At 43.2% G+C, this 20799-nt stretch overlaps 1 protein-coding gene and 1 long non-coding RNA gene across 2 annotated transcripts in view; both read left to right on the plus strand.

Moving 5' to 3' along the window:
* EML6 (echinoderm microtubule associated protein like 6) overlaps positions 1–14001 on the plus strand; it is a 123597-nt gene extending 109596 nt beyond the window's left edge. The window contains exons 36-46 of the mRNA XM_018564317.1: positions 3021–3194; positions 3311–3519; positions 4342–4499; positions 5387–5501; positions 5587–5775; positions 5878–6050; positions 6845–7007; positions 7929–8032; positions 9161–9314; positions 12834–12934; positions 13938–14001. Coding sequence (XP_018419819.1) covers positions 3021–3194; positions 3311–3519; positions 4342–4499; positions 5387–5501; positions 5587–5775; positions 5878–6050; positions 6845–7007; positions 7929–8032; positions 9161–9314; positions 12834–12934; positions 13938–14001 — 1604 coding nt within the window. The remainder of the gene's footprint in view (positions 1–3020; positions 3195–3310; positions 3520–4341; positions 4500–5386; positions 5502–5586; positions 5776–5877; positions 6051–6844; positions 7008–7928; positions 8033–9160; positions 9315–12833; positions 12935–13937) is intronic.
* Positions 14002–16736: 2735 nt separating this feature from the next.
* LOC108793397 overlaps positions 16737–20799 on the plus strand; it is a 21979-nt gene continuing 17916 nt past the window's right edge. Inside the window, exon 1 of the long non-coding RNA XR_001941639.1 lies at positions 16737–17030. This is a non-coding gene — a long non-coding RNA (uncharacterized LOC108793397). The remainder of the gene's footprint in view (positions 17031–20799) is intronic.

A 20799-nucleotide genomic window follows, 5' to 3' on the forward strand; every position in this document is an offset into this window, starting at 1 on the left:
ATTTGTGACATTGACCATACCTGTGAATTTTACATGCATTTAGGCAAGTTGTTTTTGGTATCATGCTGCCTTAGGTACCATTAATGGTGGCACACTTTTTTCAGACTCCACCCATACTACATTACATGATGAATGTTTGAATATGATATATAAAGCAACAAGATGGCTGTTTCATTTACAGAGCTACCATAAGACAGGGTCCCTTTCATCAGACTCAGTCATATTGAGCCTGATGAAGCGTTGCGAAACGTTGCTTCTTTGTGACAATTAACATCAATAAAGGATGATCACCCGTCCAATTTCTTTGGTGTGCTTATACATTGATCCCAGCGGTGCCATCTCGAGTCATTTCAGCACCCACCTCTTGGGGTTTCCGATAAGGAGTGCAGCAGGATATACTTTGGATGTATAGTCTACCAAACACAAGCCTGTATTGAATGAGTACATATTAATTAAGCAGCAGAGAGTCTTGTCAACCATAAGCCTCTCCCCCATAATGTCTGCTGCGCAAGTGTCCTGAGGTGACTACAGATAGGAAAAATACAAAGAACAATGTTATGCTTTCATGATGCCGTCTCTTATCTCGCTGTGCTAATGGACACTAGCCCATTATAATAAGTACAACTCTACATTTATATGAAATGAGCTCTGCAGGGTATCTTCAATTATGTCCTTAAACACATGGCCATTATTTCATGTTTGCAAACACTAATCCAAAGAGCATCGTCTTCTGTAAGAAGATAAAACACACCTGAAACTAAAGAAAGCGTTGAAGGATTCAATAAACCTGCTTTTCAAACACTTGCGGAAGCTGATGCTTTTTAGCTTAGCAATTACAAGCAAATATTAAGGGTTCATTCATACTACTGTACTGTGGTGACGTGCAGTAAAATGCTTGTTTTACATTGCGCACAACAACACACATTAATGCGCGGGTATATGTGTGTTTCAGTGCGCTGCCATTCACTTTGCATGGCACCTAAACACATATGTAAAGTAACATATCTAAGCACAATAGCACCCCTGCACACACAGATGTGAATACGAATGTGTGTCTTGGTGCGATGTGTTGCCAAAAATAGTTCAGGTGTGTTTCTTCACACATTGTGGTAAGTTGACAGCCCATTCAAAATCAATATGCGGCCTTAATTCTATGTGTGCCAGCACACAATTATGGTTGCAGGCCTCTGACCCAAGCCGCAGCCTATGAGGATTCCAATGTAAACAGCCAGCAGGTGTTTTTAAGCTGTTCACAATTGACTGAAACCTGATTTCAGGCCCAATTCATACCTAGGCATGTCCAAAAATCGCTTGAAAAACAATTCTGGCGCTCCCATGTATAAGTCTATGGGGCCAATCAGCACTGAGTCTGCTGTTTGGCCGGAAGGGGATGGCTCTGTCAGAGTTCCTGGCTTTGCATTTCACAGAACGTCTGGGTTCTGCGATCCACAGGCGGAGAGCTCTGGACGCCTGTGCAGTCTGCTGGTTGGGATCTGGCCAGTGACGTCACAATGGACCAGAATCCAGAGATGCACAGGAGGGCTGCCAGTGAGAGGCTGGTAAATACTGCACCCTGCTATAAGGGGGCGCCACTCTGCGCATTCCACCTGCATTGCTGTGCTTTCTTAATGGCCAAATAGCGATTGGCAGGGAAGCCGGCTCCATGTTCCCTCGCGGCACTGCCAGTCAGAAGAAGTCTCCCTCTGACCAGAAGTTCCGGTATTGGGGGTAAGTATTGGAGCATTTGGGCGGGCGAGTACTCACCCAAATACTCTGGAACGGATACTAGTATCGGTATTGGTGCATCCCTAACTGCAACCCACCTCAAGTCAGCAATGCAGTGTGAAAAATAGTTTTCTGTGTGCCTTGATGATGTGCACAAGAACAATTCAGGTCACTGCACACCGTGTGAACGAGCCCTTATGTCATAGTACATGCAGCTTCTTGAAAACCTATTTTCGTAATCTTTTTTTCTGTCATGTCATCCTTTACAAGTATGCAAAATCTCGAGGCACCCCAGTCTAAAATGTAAAAAACTTAAATGTAAAAAAACGACATGTGGCCCCTCTGCAATGCATACCAGATCTTTATCCAAATAAGGGGTTTGGTATGCATTTTAAAGGGGGATCCCACTAAAAAACAAAATGGAGTTTCCCCTTCACATAAGGAGCCCCCTTCAAATCAGAATGCTCAGAGCTGTAGCTGTGGCAGAGGGCAGGAGGTAGAGAGGTAGAACAGGCCTGGACGAAGGCAAACTTCTGTCCTTTTCTGAATGATAGTTTTCAATATATGAATTACTTTTTCTATTACACATGCCTTTTTATTTACATTTTTTCATATTTACATAAAAGACAAGCTGTCCAGTGACAGTGATTGGGCCAAATAACATTGCACGTGGTGCTTGGGCAAATGCAGCAACATTTCTTTTTCCTTAGGTTTATGTAGAGCCACTACATCCTCTGGGACTTGCTGTCCCAGAGATGCAACAGAAAGTTTATGTATATCTCCCAAAGTGAGGGTAAATCACATTTCAGAAGATTCTCCCTTACCTCTTGTTCTGGTGACAACCCTAAAATCTGTCCTAGCCCTGTTCCTGCACTTTTTCTGGACAGCTTGGTCTGCATGTTAATCTGGAAAAATATGAATAAGGGCTTGTTTCCACCAGCCCGCGCGTCTACCGCAATATCCCATGCCCGGAACGCAAGTGATTGCATATATAAAGTCTCCTTGTGTTCTGGGCACGGGACATTGTGATAGACGTGCAGGCTGGTGGAAACTAGCCCTTAAAAAGTGAAAAAATTAAGGCATTCTTATACTGTACAATCACTACACGTTGTAACCCCATACGGTTTCTAGATTATAATAGGTTTCACCATAGTTGTTCATAATAAGTCATGCATATGTCTGATCTCTACATGGTTAGATGCCAGTATCTCTGGCTTATTACCTAATGTTTATGAACTGAGAGCCACTCGGGTTTGCTTGTTAGTGGTTGACCGCTGTGGATTTCTTCTATGCAGGGGCTACACCTTCCATTCATATCTGGGATGCCATGAACAAGCAGACTCTGTCCATTCTGCGGTGTTTCCATGCCAAGGGGGTCGGATACATTAATTTTAGTGCCACTGGAAAGCTGCTCTTGTCAGTGGGAGTCGATCCAGAACACACCATAACTGTGTGGAGATGGCAGGAAGGTAAGTGTCCATCTTATGCTGGCCATACATATCCATTGTACATGGATTCATTTTTTGTGTTATGTTTTCTTTTATTGTACACTGTTGTATTTAAAGTTGCCTTTCATGTTTCCCAGGTGCCAAAGTCGCCAGTAAAGGAGGCCATATGGAGAGAATATTTCTAGCTGATTTCCGTCCAGACTCAGACACACAATTTGTATCTGTCGGAGTAAAACACATCAAGTTTTGGACGCTGGCGGGGAGCACATTACTGTATAAGAAAGGGATTGTGGGATCTGTGGACAATGCCAAAATGCAGACCATGCTTTCTATTGCCTTCGGTGCTGTAAGTGTGATACTAAAATATTCTTACATTTCAAACAAACCCATTACTGTAATGATTTCTATGTTATATGGTTTTATATGATTACCTGAAGTCTTCCTTATTTGTAAAGAAGTGCTCCAGGTTTTGTTTTTCAAATTAACCCTTGCAGTAGGGCTACTCTCACACTGCAGTGTTTAGGTGCTCATTTTGGTCTAGGAGCGAAAATAAAGAGGATACACTTACCTGATCCTCGGTCCTGCAGCAGTGACTGTCCACCTTTCTTCCTCCACTCTGGCTGTGGTATGCCCCTCAGCGTCCTCACATTTAATGGACCTGCATTAGACATGATGACGTCAAAGGTCCCTAGACCAATGGAGCAGGGGAGAAGAGGCTGCATGCCCCTTCTAGCAGTCAAGTGGGATCAAGGAACCAAGGATCACCCCTTTGGTTTCACCAAAACAGGCACCTCATTTTAATAAATCCTGGAGTTCTTCTTTAAGGTATAACATAAAACTCCTATTTTAACCTGTTCTTAACCTGTTTGGTCCCCCCTTTCTACGAGATTCGGAGTGCCAGTTAGTTGCAAAGTTGTGAAATGATCACCTGAACCAGCTGAACTACTCAAGCTCACAGTCAAATATAAATAGCAAGTAGACATAATTGTATATCATGTAAGATTATTGGTGATTCCTCCTTTAATGTGAATTAGCGTTCTCCTTTATTGCATAGAATTATGTGGCCATGAAGCACTGTACATTATATTTATCATATTTATCATTTATCATATTTATCATAGACTAGAGGCATACTAACTAGAAAATATATGAACTTGTGTCTCTGCAGAATAGCCTAACTTTCACCGGTGCCATCAATGGAGATGTATATGTCTGGAAAGACCACTTTCTTATACGACTGGTGGCCAAAGCCCACACTGGCCCAGTCTTCACAATGTACACAACTCTACGCGATGGACTGATTGTAACTGGTGGGAAAGAGAGGCCGTAAGTGTGGCTACTGCAGCCTTAGTGATATCTATAACTGAGATGCATGAATATGTTTTCAGGATTGGAATTGGAACTGTGGGGCTCACAAATGGAGAAACAGTACCAACCCCTGACAATCGGGCTTAGCCTTTTGCTAATGCCACTACTAATACGAAATCCACTCATTCATCACACAGATCACAATGACATCATTGCATATGGCTTATAGGCTTCTAGAAACCATGAGCAATGATGAGAAGATTTCAGTTTACGGAATGTCAAGCTGTGGCTGTGCTATGGGAGGATTACAGTACTTAACCACCTTGGATGCTACCTCTGTTTATCCTCCATAATACTACTGTAGATATAGACCAGTCACTCTTCTATGATATTTTCATTCTCACACGCTCTCCCACAATCTCTTAACCTCTAGAGCATCCAGCTTTTCTCTGGTTAAAGCAAATCTGTGCTTTACTAATGTGGGGAAAGTAACAGGTTTGCTTTAATACCCCTCTCCGCTGCACATAGTCACCTTTCCTTTATTCTCCACTGCTCTGTTCAGCTAAAAAGAAAAGAATGCATCATATAAGCTTTATTCAGAGCTTACACAGGACTAAGGACTGTCCCAGCCCCAATGTGATGATGCTGGGCCAAGCACCAGTGCTGTCACATAAGTAGGGGTATACTTCACCAGCTACTCCACACCTCAAAGTGCTGGTTATTTTCTGCACCCCTCATGGCTGAACAGAGCAACGAGGAGCATAAGAAAGGTGAGTATGTGTGTTTTAAGGTTCTTCATTTGAGTATTGGAAAACAATGTTATTTTTTTAAATTCACTCCAGTATGTGGATTCAAATGCCACCTCTCATCTAATTGTAAGCTTTATTTAATGTATTTGTATATAGTACAAAGGAAGGTGGTGCTGTCAAGCTCTGGGATCAGGAGATGAAACGATGTCGGGCATTTCAGCTGGAGACAGGACAGACACTGGACTGTGTACGATCAGTATGCAGAGGGAAGGTACTGCATGTCTTCATTGCTTTCAGAGCACAATCATTCTCCAGCATTGTGTCCCTGTGTTAACACCCGTTACATATGTTTACAGGGGAAAGTGTTGGTAGGAACCAAAAATGGAGAAATCATTGAAGTGGGAGAAAAGAATGCTGCTTCTAACATCCTCATTAACGGCCATGTGGAAGGAGAGATTTGGGGTCTGGCAACACATCCCTCCAAAGATATCTTCCTTACTGCCAGCAATGATGGAACAGCGAGGATATGGGATCTGGCTGATAAAGTGAGCACTGTATAACATGCACTGACAAATCTACATACAAGACTTCGCCTTCTATATGTTGCTGAATAATTAATGATTGTGTCTGAACCTTGTGTTCTACAGAAGCTCCTGAACAAAGTAAGTTTGGGTCACGCCGCATGCTGCGCTGCTTACAGCCCCAACGGAGAAATGGTTACCATCGGCATGAAGAATGGAGAGTTTGTCATCCTGCTTGTAAACTCTCTAAAGATGTGGGGCAAAAAGAGAGACCGCAAAGGTGCCATTCAAGATGTCAGGTGTGGAATGATGTGTTTTATCAGTACTCCTCCCAGAGAACAATTATGCTGTTTCTGGTACTTAAAGTATCTCTGCTTTAAAAAATAGCTGTCAGTTCTTAAGTGCAGGTGCGTAGAGGTGCCTGCACATAAAGCCTCCAGGACCCTACCAATTCCTGGTAATGTAGAAGCTTGCCCACCCCCTCCTACACGTGCCTGCTGTAGCCTCCAGAACCCTGCCACTGTGGCCAAATAGTGACCCATTATAATGGGCAAGGCTTTGGCTCTTCCTGGTAGTATAGAAACTTGCCCACCTCTTCCTAATCATTCTTATTGGGCAGCCTACCTTAGCAATAGTATGGGGGGTGGGACTGAGTAGTGGACTTCAACACTGGATGGCTCAGGATTCAGCTGTAACGGAGGGTCTAGGACCCTAATACAGGTATGTATGCGCACCTCTAGTGAGAGCCAAGAGGGGCATTCATGGCACATCATATTCAGGAAGTGTTCTTCTGAGATCCAGTCCTTATGTTGGTAAAAACTAATTCTTATGGCTCTAGCCTTGCAGAGTGACCATCCCCCTTAGAATCAACTAGTCTTTTGGAGGCAGCACCAAATATTAATCAGGAAGTAACTCCCCCCACTACAGGGCTTCTGTATTATAATAGTCCTTTCTCCTCCATGGTATGGGAATAGGCATTTTTGGAAGAGTACACACCAAAAAGCTCTGAAAATGTGTATAATGTCAGTCTTCTGTCTTATGAAAATGTAAGGCCCATGGTACCTTTATACTAACTTGTTTCCTTCCTTTCCAGGTTCAGTCCTGATAACAAATATCTGGCAGTGGGCTCTGCAGAAAACACGGTTGATTTTTATGATATCACACAAGGTTCATCATTAAACAGAATTGGTTACTGCAAAGACATTGCCAGCTTTGTCATACAGATGGACTATTCTGCTGACAGTAAATATATTCAGGTATGAAATATATAAAAGACTGTTTGGTCATGTGATGAGGAGCACCCTGTACATACAGTCATATGACTTTGGGATTAGTTTTATAGTCTTTATTAATTAGGAACATAGTATACAGCCAACACACTTTGAGGCATGTAGTCTCCTCCTGACTTAGGGCTTAAGCGTAGTCTCATTGTTAGATCTGGACTACGTCCACTGAAGAGCCTTGCATATAAGCAAGATGAGCTGTAGCTACATTGCTGGCAGTAAAAACTGCTGATCCAGGTCATCTTACCTTATACAAGGCTTTTCAGTGGTCTGTACATTGCATGGGTATGCTCTATACAGTCCATACACAGAAATAAAAACTTACCAGGGAAAAGGGGTTTTGGCACAAGGGACTTTGCATGTCTCTTCTTGCAAAAAAATCATAATTTTTTGGGGGACTTAAGTTCTGCGGTATGGTGACTAAGCTACCCAGGTGGGTATAAATTATTGGGTATGTCCTTGACACTCATTTAACTGGGGAAATAACATCTTGAACATTACAAGTCCACCTGTAAGTGGCCAACTACTGCTAGCTAAAAAATTTACTTGACATGTAACTAAACCATGTGTGCCATAATCCCAGCCACACTCATGTAGATGAACCTGCACTTCAGCTTTGACCCTGCCCCCTTTTTTGGGCCATTAGGTAGGGGGACGGAGAGGCACATAAGTAACTCTTAAAAGTTATTGTTATGCATTTTCAATGCATGTTATGTTTTGCCTCAGTGTAAAGATTATAGACTTACTATGACACGCCATATTCAAGATTGCTTCTATACTATATTTGGCCTCCATGTAATGATGGTCTCCTCACTAGGACACAGCAGAAGAAGACTTTTCTGCTCTGATGCTCCTTTCTGTAAAGATTGCAAATAGACACATTTTTATTTTCAGGTTGCAACTGGTGCTTACAAACGTCAAGTCCATGAAGTGCCATCAGGAAAGCAAATAACAGACCCAGCACTTATAGAAAAGATTACCTGGGCCACCTGGACAAGGTAAATATACATGTTGGGCCTTATTTATTAAAGACTATGCACGTATGATTGTGCATCAATGTTACGCAAACCCCAAATTCTATAAATGTATTATTAAAAAAACATTCAATATGTATAAAGCCTGAAGGAACTGTACACAGGAGGAGTATTGCACTGCACATGTGTAGATCTCTGTATGCATGCTCAGAAGTTCAAGAACCAGTGAACATACAAGTGCCCGGGATACAGATTCCAGTGATATCATGTATGTTGTGCCTTTGTATGAGTAATTTTAACTTGATGTTTGTGCTTTTCATTGCTTAGCAAGTTAGTCATATTTTTATAAAATGTTAGGTAATTTATTTTTACATTTTGGTGTGTGCATTGTGTGGTGCTCATTATAGGAAGAGGAAGCATACAAGTAGAACTGAATGTTTGATGTGAATTGCAGACAAGGACCGCATTGGACACATTGAATATTAATGTGCAACCAGCTAGATAGGTTGATAGAACACGATCATGCATGCAAATACACGTTTGTGCGTACACGCAGTCTGTGTTCCAATTATACCCTCAAAATGTGCTTGTTTGTTTCTTTTTAGTAAATCATCCTTACCATAGGCACTATTTGCTAGAGTTTGCGTGTTTTCGCTGTATTTGCATGGGTTTGCACATGGTAGGGTAATTGGTATCCTGCCAAGTTGGCCCTTCCAGAGTAAACATTATATTATGAGCATTTTGGGGTCAGGAACTGATGTGAATGGCCAAGCAATGAGTAGAAATATCAGACAATGAGGGGAGTTTACTAAATTTGGAGCAGACAATATCTGAAGCTGTTGCTCATAGTAACCAATCAGCTTCTATCTTTCATTATCAAAGCTTAACTGAACAAACTGAAGCAAGAAACTGAACTGCCCCAGTTTTGATAAATTCCCCCCAGTGTGCCTAGAGTTTATAACCACCAAATGGCCTATATATGAGTAATCAGTTTACAGTGTTCTGACATTTTAGTTGTTTCTCTTTTTCCTTTTTCTGAAAGTGATCATTGGCTTCCCTGTTATTGCTTGAACTAATGAGAATAAGGGATTATTGTCTGGAGATAAAGCTAGGAGTGTGTAGTGTTCTTATAGATATCTTGTTTATTGGCAGCATCCTCGGAGATGAAGTGATCGGTATCTGGCCACGAAATGCGGATAAAGCAGATGTAAATTGTGCCTGCGTGTCCCATGCTGGTCTCAACATCGCCACAGGAGATGACTTCGGCCTTGTTAAACTTTTTGACTTTCCTTGCACTGAAAAGTTTGTAAGTAAAGAATGATTATAGTATTACTACATTCTGAACTATCTCCTCTCTCCATTTATATGTGTAATCACTTTGTATACTATGGGGTCTATTCACGAGGCAGCTGAAGGATCTAGCCGTAGCTTCGGCCAAATCTCCGGGAGTCCCCCACTCCCAGCCGCCCAGGAGAGAAACACCGCTTTTTCTTTTTTTTTTTATCCTGACACGGAGCCGTGTCAGAATAGACAAAAAAATGTAAATTTGGCCATAGGAATGCATTGCTAGATTCCTATTGGCTATTTCAATTTGCAATAGCAAACTAGCATTGCACCCGCCCTCTGCTGCAGTTCTCCATCAGGTCCCCACTACTGATTGACAGCAGCAGAGGGCGGGTACAATAGCTAGTTTGCTATTGTCTATTGCAAATTGAAATATCCAAGAGGAATCTAACAATGCATTACTATGGCCAAAAAAATGTTTCTTCTTTTTTTTTGACGACAGCAATACAGCCGGCCAATAGAAAACTGTTGGGCGGAGCTAGCTGTCATTGCTAGCTCTGCACAATCATTTTCTATTTTCATTTTTCTACTTTTTAAACTATTTTTCTGTTCTGCTCGGTCCCACAGAGAGACCGAGCAGAACAGCCGAGCAGAATGCCACTCGGTGGCATTCGGCTATTCACTCACTGCTGTTCGGCATCTATAAGAATAGACCGAACAGCACCGACTAGCCTGCCGGAAGTTCGGCTCAGCCGATCCAGATGTTGGATCGGCTGAGTTGAACTCATTCTGCACTATGGGTCGGCCGACTCGAAGCCACGCAAAGCCACCCGATGTACGGCTGATTTCAGCCGATATACGGCTGAAATCAGCTATACCAGCCTGAAGTGAATAACCGAACAGCGCTCTGCTCACTTCGCTGTAAGTCGGTCATTCACTCGGCTGCTTACGGCAGCTTAGTGAATGGACCCCTATGTGTACTGTTTATGACTTCTTTGCTGCTGTTGTGCTGGCATGGAGACTGGTGACCTCAGTCCAGTAATGGACCCTGTGCAAGTCTGGGCTGAGACATATATTCACCTGTGACCATACAATATTCATCTGTGACCAGCTGTCAAGCAGACGGAGATCTGCTATTGCGCAGCAATTGATGACCTCTATCCCAGATTCCACCAGTCCTTTGGATCTAATAGCAGACAAATAAAATGCTGAATACATGGAATCCAATAGAGTCGAGTGCTGTAATCTTTACAAAGTGTTTCCAAGCATTGTCCAACTCAGTCCTCGAAGGGGGAGATCCTCCCATGACTGTACATTTTGTCATTAAAGAACTCCAGTATGAGTTCATTCTAACATGGCCACCTCAGCAAATTGCCTATTTAAGTTATGAAACAAATCTAAGCAGTTCAGGTTCATAGTATTTCATGCAATGTTCACCTTCTTAACCTCTTGCCGTCCGCCCGTAGTAAAAAAACGCCAGACGGCAATTTTTTTCTGCTCGCGCGCGCCCCCTAGCGGGCACGCACGGGCAGAAAAGACCCGCTAAATGCACACAAAATCTCTTCCTTTGCTCAGGAAATATTTCTGTTGTCATAAGGATTGTGTGCCGGTGTTGAAGCTGATTATATTACCTCAGCCTTGCTACTAATTAGTTATATGCTGGGCTTCCTCACTGTAGAGGATGCCCAGCGTCCTATAACTCCTGGTGAGCTACGAATTAGTGTCAGCAGAAAATACTGTCACAGTCATGTACTGTATGACAACCTTGTATCAGAGGACCTCCAATCCCTAATCTGCATATTATTTAGCAGAGGTTAAATGCATATTATTTCTCAGTGTATTTGCATTCATTTACTTCCTCAGCCAATTCTCTTTAAGACATTGGTTGATTCAGCAGATTGAAGATCACTGAGCAAAATGATTGTGCCTGCCCTGAATTATTTTCCTTTATGTACCCATCATGGGGGCTGCAATCGGGCAGCAATTCAATTAGTATATAATCCATGTTTGCATTACATTTTCAGTACATAAGACTCAGTATACTAATATGAATTATTTGATTACAAATCATTGTTTTTATACATGATAACTTCCCCCTAGAATGTTCAGTTCACAAACAAGTATAATGATGCAGATGTAGATTTAGATTAGGCACAGCAGGCTTGTGCTGATTGGTGACATAGGTAATGAGGGGACTCAGCCACCCCCCTGTCATCAGTACAGATATCTTCTATAAACTTATTTATAAATTGTTACACTATACTAAGCCAGGTCAGGACCAGTAAAAGCAGAAATGTTCTGTGTATAAGGTGATCCCAGCAGAAGGGGGTTGGTTCGGGCACCAAAGGTTGTGTCAGGGTACCATGCACAGGCATCCTCACACCACATGTAGGTACCCACGCAGGATGACCAAATTAATATGCCCACACAGGATAGGGTTATATGCACACAGTTTATTTGTTACACATCAAAGAAAACTACAAACCCCCTCAACCCCCCACATGTTTAGCAGTGAAGTAACAAAAACCACGGTTGGGACAAACACACACCTACAGCCAGTGGGAATAGCAACAAGGAGGGGTAACAGGACTGCAGATAGACAGCAGGCCTCAGGATACAGGAAGAGTGGTCAGGTACAAGCCGAGTCGTTAACAGGAGGGCAGTGCGGTACAGGAACAGGATTCAAGGAGAGTGGTCGGGTAACAAGCCGGGTAGGTGACAGGTTTGCAGATAGGCAGCAGGGTTCAGGCAGCAGGGTTCAGGCAGCAGGGTTCAGGCAGCAGGGCTCAGGCAGCAGGGCTCAGGCAGCAGGGCTCAGGCAGCAGGGGAGTCAGGCAGCAGGGGAGTCAGGCAGCGGCAGGTGACGCAATACTGAGCCAGCTTCCTGACTGCAGAGAGGGCTTAAATACCCTCCCAGGAAGTACCAGGTGATGGGATGATCAGTCACAGCCTGTGCACACCCGCAGGTGAGTACTGGAGCTGCAGGTTCCTGACAGTTCCTGGCTGCTGGAGACACCCGCAGGCGAGCACAGGAACTGCAGGACCTGGCTCCAGCGCCACCTGGGAGTGCTCTGGATCCTGACAGGTTGTGTGATTACATGCTCCAGTGATGGACATCTAGCTGTGTGTAAACTTTTATTGTGTCACACGAAACGCCCATTTACCGGCTGAAGGGAATTTTTTTTTTAATCTCACATAGACTTATGTTATCTTCACCTCAAATGGTTCCTTTTCCTGATCTCAATTAAAACCTCATTGAAACTCACACATATCACCAACCTGAAGCTGGTGGCATGTTAAGGACTTATAATCGGTTCCCCAATCATTGTGAATTCATGTTTGCTCTTATTATAAATCCTAAACAATACAAATAATGCACGATAATGAAAGCACGCTTTCCTGGTGCCTTCATGGCAGCATGCAGGTAATATGGGCACCAGGAGAGGAACAATACAGGTAAGCATGACACATGTTTCTGTTTTTTGTGACTTGAGCAGTTAGAGATGAGTTGCTGACTAATGTGATTTTGCTTTCTTTCCAGGCCAAACATAAGCGGTACTTTGGTCATTCAGCACATGTGACTAACGTACGCTTCTCGCATGATGACAAGTATGTCATAAGCACTGGAGGGGACGACTGCAGGTAAGGATGGCTTTCTTTTGTCCATTAGTTATTTTTACTGGAAGGGGGGGGTTGGGGGGGGGGTAAAAGACCTTAGTGGCGATTATATACCACCAAAAGAAAGCTCTGTCTGTCCCAAAAACAATGAATTGAAATGTATTTAATTACAGGCAGCCCCCGGGTTATGAATAAGATAGGGTCTGTAGTAAGTTGGAACAGGTAAATTCTTTAAGTGTAACTCCAGCCTAAAAATTTTTTTCCGTTTGGGATAGCATAGGGAGAGGTTAACCCCCTGTAACGTTTGTTTTGCTGTCTATGCCCCTGCTCAGAAGATTTCACCTCACTTTCTGTCCCTGTGACAATTGGATTTTGAAAATTGTGGGTTGTCGTGGAAACAAGGATTGGTGATAAAGCTTCAGTGGAGACACCTTTTTCCCAGGATAACTCTTACAGGAGTGAATTTCTCTTCCTAGAGGTAGATTTCCTCTCACTTCCTGTTGTCTCAGGAAGTGAGATTAAATCTTTCTAATGAGGATACAGACATCAGTAAAAACCTCACAGTGACCCGGAAGAAGAGGCGGGCACCCCTCGTCTGCACGTCTAACAAGAGCCAACTTCCTGTAGACTCAAAAAGGCGGGCACTCCTCGTCGGCACGAGCGCGGTAGCATTACAACTACTGAAATGCTGCGCGGTACACTTTGGCTGGCGCCTGCTGTACAGTAATAGCCTCCGTTTGTAAGCAGGGGTTGTATGTAAGTCAGATGTTTGTAACTCGGGGACTGTCTGTACTGCGTTGCATGACGGAAATGTCAAAGTCCTGCAGAGCTGAATACTGAAAAATGGTCTGGACATGAAGGGAGTGTAACACCCCGGTCTTCAAGTGGTTAAAGAAGAACTCCCGGCCTAACAGAAAATGTACTCTTGCAGTGGGTTTACTCCTGCACTGCAAGGGTTAAGTACTCGTTGTGTCTAAGGGGGCTCAAATAAAGCAGTATTACTCACCCTTTCCCGGGGTCCCTCCAGGCTGCTAGAGCGGTCCACGCAGCCTCTCCTCTCCCCCGGGCAGCAGCAGTCTAAAGCCTACTGATGTTATCACATCTTATGCAGGTCCATTGATTTGCATTAGATGTGGGGACTCCAAGGGACATTCCATAGCCAGAGAGGTGAGAGCTGACCACCACATCAGGATTAGGTGAGTGTATGTGCTTTATTTGAGCCCCCTAGATCAAAACCCCTGTGGGATCTTCCCACTACAAGGGTCGGGTACGTGTTTTCTTTAGCTGGACTTCTACTGAGAGCAGTGTTTTATACATGTACTGTTTTTATCAAATATTTCTTTGACATATGACCATTCAATGCAGGGTGCACCATGGTAGTAATGTTCTGGAATAATATGGGTTTCAGCAACATTGTGTAACGTTAGACTCACTGTAACTAAACCTGATCTAGCACAGAAACAAAGCAGGGAGGGAAGGGGGAGGAGTCACTGTTTTGGTTATGAATGGAGGGTAACGGCTGTTGTCAGGGCCCATGGCACCGGGAGGTGACAATTGTTGTCAGGGCCATTGGCTCTGGAAGGTAATTACTTTTATCTTGGCCAATGGCTTTTGGAGGTAACAGCAGTTGTCTAGGTCCATGGCTCTGGAAGGTGACAACTGTTACTGGGCCCTTGTAAACAATTGTTATCTTGGCTCATGGTTATAGTAGTTGACAACTGTTACTGGGCCCATGTCTTTTTGAGGTAACAACAGTTGTCTGGACAATCATTGCTCTGTGTGGTGACAACTGTTGTGTGGCCCATGGCTCTGGGAGGTGAAAACTGTCACTGGGTTTAAGGCTCTGAGAAGTAATAAAATGTATCTTGGCCCATGACTCTTGGAGGGAACAGAAGTTGTCTAGGTCCATGGTTTTGGCAGGTTACAATTGTTGTCTGGGTCCTGTGAGATAGGATGAGATCTTACCCTGATCCAGATATTTCCCATCTTGCTAGTTATACCGTGTAACACTTAAAACTAGCTGGGTTTTGCAGTCAGATTTTGTACTCATATATTGTCGACTCCATATACAGAAAACACGGCCTGCTATTTGCTACACAGAGCTAGCAGCATATATGCAGTGTTCCAGGGAAAGGGAGAGTATAATAAGGAGAGGAGGGGACCAAAAGACTTGGCACACAACCAGTTCTCTGTCAGTTGTGACTTAGGCAGTTTGGGGAGAATCTGTACAGCAGTACCTGTCTACGTCTCCTCATTGCCAATACAAGAGCCAGCATGACACGTTTGTTAGTAGAGACTTTGCTCCAAAGGATATTAAAGGAGAACTATGAGATAAGTGATTTCCACTCACCTCATAGTTCTAGCCGACCTGTGACAATGAGACTGTCACAGGTCGGCTCAGTAGACCGGTATGTGTTCGCTCACCTCTCGATCGTGTCATGGCTCTCTGCCGTGACAGGGGGAGGGGCTGGATTCCCCTCTCCCCCGCTCCGATCTGCCAGCACTGACTGGCGGAATGGACGGGGGAGGGGGCGGGTACAGCTGGCTCTGCCTCTAGATAGGCAGAGCCAGCTGTCACTCACGCAGCTGGGCGGATCCCGACGTCTAAGTCGGGGATCCACTCCGGCTGCGGCGTTTCAGTATACCGCGAGCTGTAGCTCGCGGTATACTGAGCTGAGGGTAACGGGAGGACGCTAGTTTGTGTCCTCCCGTTACCCTAAGGAGAACTATGGGGAAAAACACTGACCCCCATAGTTCTCCTTTAAGTAAGATTTATAATTGAGCAGATATGTTGAGACCCCAATTTTTTGAGTCCAGGTGCTACAATGGGGGTGATGCCAAAGGATCTTGGAGGGCTCAGGTTGGTTGATTTTGAGAGACTGAAATAAGAACAGTGCCAGCAGTATCTTCTGGGCTCATAGACAGACAAGCTCTCATGGTATGCATGCCTATGTGCTGATCAAAGGTCATCCATTGAATATTCATGGCAGCTCTGCCTAGAGACTTTCATTCTACCTAATTATTGCAAACATCTGTCACATGGCTTCTGATAACAGCCAGACCGATGTTGACCTACCAATGACTACTCCGTCACCACAGTGTAGCCATTTCTTTCTTCTGTGGGATTAATAAAAAATAATATTGATTTAAAGAAGAATATAATAAATATCTATAATGAGAATGATATGTATATTCTAGTCTGAAGTAGCATTTGTATCCTGTGTCATATTGGAACATAACACATTATAGCTGGTTTTGCCCAGAAAGATTTTTTCATTAGTGATTGGTCAGAAATTTAAGAGACTATTCAGAAGTGTAAAAGGTCAATATTTTATGATTGGCATGCCAGTTATTGATTAAAAATACATTGAGAAACATATCAAAACTGTCCAATAAAATATTTAGAAATCAAGTTTTGCAATTTGTGGGAATTATTAGAAGACATTTCTATCTGCAGATTGGGGGAGTGATAAACAATAAAATGTAATGTGACATCTTCATGTAGAATTTGAAGACATGTCTGTCCTATAACAGTAAGATATGTGTGCATCATTTAAGGAACAATAGTAGTTAAGGGCCAGTCACTGATGTACTTTATAAAATAGTACATTGTACATATATTATAGGGATTGATACAGCCATTGAAGTGGTTTCATTGAATAGCATTAGCAGGTGCCATCTTCTGTGCCATTGTATTGCCCGTCTATCGGACAGGTACGCACTTCCAGAATAAAATGGGTTCTATTAAACTTTCTTGTAGACCAAAAACAGTTTGGTAGCATATTTCACATTTAAAGCTTTGACATATTAAAACAGAATTTATTTGTCTTGATTTTATATGTTATTTTGATTATTATGGTCTGGATAGTTTATATATATTGTAATACCATAAAAGATGAATATTAATGCAATTCATTTTCTGTATAGAAATTGAATGAAATATTTTTTTTCCAATGTGATATTGTGTGATAATGATGACATGTACATTGTGTGGAAATGTAGCATTTAATATGTAATTTCAAGTGCCCCTAAAGATCATTAATGATGTGAATTGCAACTATGATCTGTATCATGCTGGCTGTTGATTAATGCCTTACATTGTCTGCTTATAGAGTTTGAAGTTATGTTCCTTAAAGGGAGCCCATTGCTTTGCATATTTAGAGCAAAGTAATCATTTCACTTGCTAGCCCCGCCTTACGCTTACCATATTGCCCAATCACAATGGCCAACAACCATCATAGAGTGGGAGGGTCTTCAGCTCTGTGCAAGCTGAGACCAGACTGGCTTGGAACTTACACAAAGCTCTCTCACTTGGCTCTGGCAGGTGAAGGGGATGGTAGATGGGCAAGAAGAAGGTATGTATAAGCTGTTGAAGTGGGGTCAGGGTGCTCTTATGTGAGCTGGTTACTTTTCTCTGAATAAGCTGTGTACAGGCTTACTTTCAAGGGTTGGATGTTTTGGCTCATGCCTGCCTATGAAACTTCCCAGGCTGGCTTGTACTAGTTGAGCACTAGTGGGAAGATATCAGTGCCTGAGTTCTGAGGTGCTCCCACTGGTTATGAGGGGGTCTTACTCCCTTTGCTTGATGTACTTTAATGGAAAACAAAGCAAGTAGTCCCCTAAATGCTATAAAAAGGTATTGGGTGACACAGTCCTCCTATAACTCAAGTACAAATCTGCACACCTATGCATTTTATACTGGCATGCATTACTGCATGGCACTCTTTGTGGTGCAATTCCATTAGAAGAGCATCCCAGCACATTACCGTAGGTGCTAACAGACCCATACTGCAGTGCTACACAATTTTCATGGAGTCTGCCGTTCCCCAATAAAAGGTGCAGGTCCTGTTTTCCTTCTATTGCTGTAGAACTAGACACCTTTTAGATGAGGGGCTAAAAGGAACCAAAAAGGCCCCCACCCAAATAGAAAGAAATACAGTAGACCTTTCTTAAACCAGAAGGTATTTGCAGGTCCACTTCCATCACAGATCCAAATAACTAAAGGTTTGTTCCTCATTATAGGATAGTGGGTCATGCAGATCATTTGTAATGCCTCTGTGGCTAAGTGTACATCCAGAACGGCAGGTTTATTTCCCCCGGATACAGCCTAATACTATACAACTATTTATTTCAAACCTGCATACAGCTATTTCCAACTAGCCTGAAACAGCTGTGTGTAGTCCGGAATAGATGGCTCCATGACACCAGGGGCAATGGTTCACATGGCTCTACAATCTGAAAAGGAGAATTAAATCCCTTATTTTTAGATCTGTGATGTATTATGTATTTCTTCCAGATCTGTGCAGTAATCCAGCCTAAAAAAAGCTTTGCCTTTGTACAGAAGATTCCTGTAATAAAGACCAGTCACTGCTGCCCTCTCTCCTTGTAGAGTGACTGGACTTGTATCTGCCCCCAGGCAGACTGTAGTGGGTGGAGCCTGCTGGGTCCCTCCCACATCTGTGCTCTCTGCCTAGGCTATGTGCAGCACAGTGTGATGTCATTGCTAATTTTAACCCGTAATATCTGGTTTTGTAAAGCCTCTTGGTGCACCCAAAGGGCATTTATATCCTTTGTGGCTATTGAGGAATATAGTAAAATTGATATTTTTGTGCGCAGAGTTCAGCTGTAACACAATGTGCAGTAACGCCTGTGTAGGAACGCCTGTGTAGGAATGTAGAGGTGTGGCAGGGACCTTAAAGTGCACAGGTACAGAAGGCAGCCATTTTGTAAGCTGATGTAACATTCACAGAAAATAGCCAGCTTCAAGAGCCAGCGATCATCACTAAAGCACTTTGTGGATGCCTCCAATGCATGGTTACAATGCATCTCTCCACTAACCATTTGTTTTGCTTCCAGCTAAACTGTCTTTTGAAACCAGCTCCAGTCTTTTCTGATAATTGCCTCCATAACGTAGTTATACCTCTTCACCATTCTGCCTGTCACCATATATAGGCCAGAACAACACAAGGAGAGTTCGGACACCTGCACGATGGAGATGATTGTCATGACACAACGTACATATGTTTCAAGTGACAAATTATCTGAAAGCAAGCCAAGCTAGGCAGAGAAGCCTACAGGCATTCGTAGTGCTTGGAATGGCGGACACGGGAGCCCGAGTAGAATGGCGGACAGCTTGGCCTGTGTCTTAATGTTAAACATACTGATTGTAACTTAATAAAGGAGGATGGAGGACTCACTGAAGACATGGCAGGTTCTGGAATCCATTTCTTTTGATGCAGTTTAGTGGAAATCCGTACACTGAAAGAGGGTGACTCGCTGTTATGTAACATACTGTAAATTGCTAGATCTATGTATGAATTATTTTTAAATCATTCTGTGCAGATTTCAGAAACAATTTTGTGGTGAATAAATCTGGTGACTTTTTTTTTCTTTGTGCAATGTATCTTGTCTTCATTCCTCCAGTAATTCTTCACATAGAAAAACACATGTCTCACCCCCACATGCTTCCAGCTGAGACAACTAGTATGTTCAGGAAACCAGCAATGGCAGCCAACATTTTTCCCATGTCAGGTTTCTTTTAAAGTGACCTGTCCTTATAGTGAAATGTCCTAGAAGCAGTGGACCTGGAAAGAAAGAAAGAACATCTCTCTCTCTCTCTCTCTCGAACAGTCACAGCACAAAGCTATAAAACACATTTTATGACCAGTCAGAAATATCTTAATACTAAAACAAAGTAAAACAATGTAAATGAAGTGCACAGTGCAGGACGTCTCTATTCAAAATGTTGTACACGCGTCTCCATTCACACAGGCGTTATTATGCGCGCAAAAATTTGCTAAACATGAAAAAAGAATGCATTCCTATGGGACTCGTTCATACACGCGCATTCATATGCCATTATTTAGCTTACTGTAAATTATTTTCTTGGGGTACACGGGATGAAGTAATTCAAGTACTTTTGGTTATGCTGCTGCCTTCAAGAACTACAAAGCTGCAAGGACAGCCCAGTATAACTCCTCCCATTCCCATCATGCCGTTTTAAATCAAAGCAGAAGTGGGTCATAACAGAGGGGAGGGACCTGTGTTCCAAGAAATGTGTTATTAACCCTTGCAGAGGGAGTTACCGCTTGTTAAGTGCTTGTTTGTGTCTAGGCACTAAAAATAAAGTTATGCTCACCCAAAGCCGGTTTCTTCCAACGTCTGCCCCCCTCCTCTGCAGCGGTCCCATAAAGCAAAGCCTATACACAGTGTATAGACGGGAGGACGCTGAGGAAGATTTCAATGCTGCAGGGAGGGGGGAGACAGGTTGAAGGGAGTGCTGTGACAGCTAACTGGCTTGGAGCTTTGGGTGAGTTTTCATTTTTGCACGTAGCTACAAACGAGCACTTAACCCTTGCAGTACTGGTGGTAGCCCCCACTGCAAGGGTTAATTTAAAAAATCCTGAAGTTCTTCTCTAATGTACTAAAAAAAAAAAAAAACAGGTTAACGAAGATCAGCAGAGCTGCCTTAAGACCAAGACTTCATTAGATGAGGTCTGAACATCCACACCTGTTAAACAAAACTTACCCTTTTTGCCTTGGGAATGGTGAACAGACGGGTTTCCGGGATTTCTGTTTCAACTTTCCTTTTCTGGGGCAATGACCCCATGAGAGAGGAGGTGTGCCAGAGCAGGGTGGAGGTCCATCAATCTTTGCAGTATGTTGGCAGGTTTGACAACATGAAAGCAGGGGGCAGGCAGACACTGAAATCCCAGTTTGGGTTCATAAAGCTATCCAGACAGCTAGAAACACCTGAAATGTCCTGGGCCAGGTGGCTGTAAAGTGGAGTTGAGAAGGACACTGAGGAGTGTTTTGACTCAGGCAGGGGACAATGGTCTGAGCTTTCGGTGTAAGGTAGGAAGTACACTGCAAGACCCCCTCCAGCACGG

This window comes from Nanorana parkeri, unplaced genomic scaffold, assembly GCF_000935625.1.
Source record: "Nanorana parkeri isolate BGI_ZX_2015 unplaced genomic scaffold, ASM93562v1 scaffold744, whole genome shotgun sequence".
NCBI classification, from domain to species: domain Eukaryota; kingdom Metazoa; phylum Chordata; class Amphibia; order Anura; family Dicroglossidae; genus Nanorana; species Nanorana parkeri.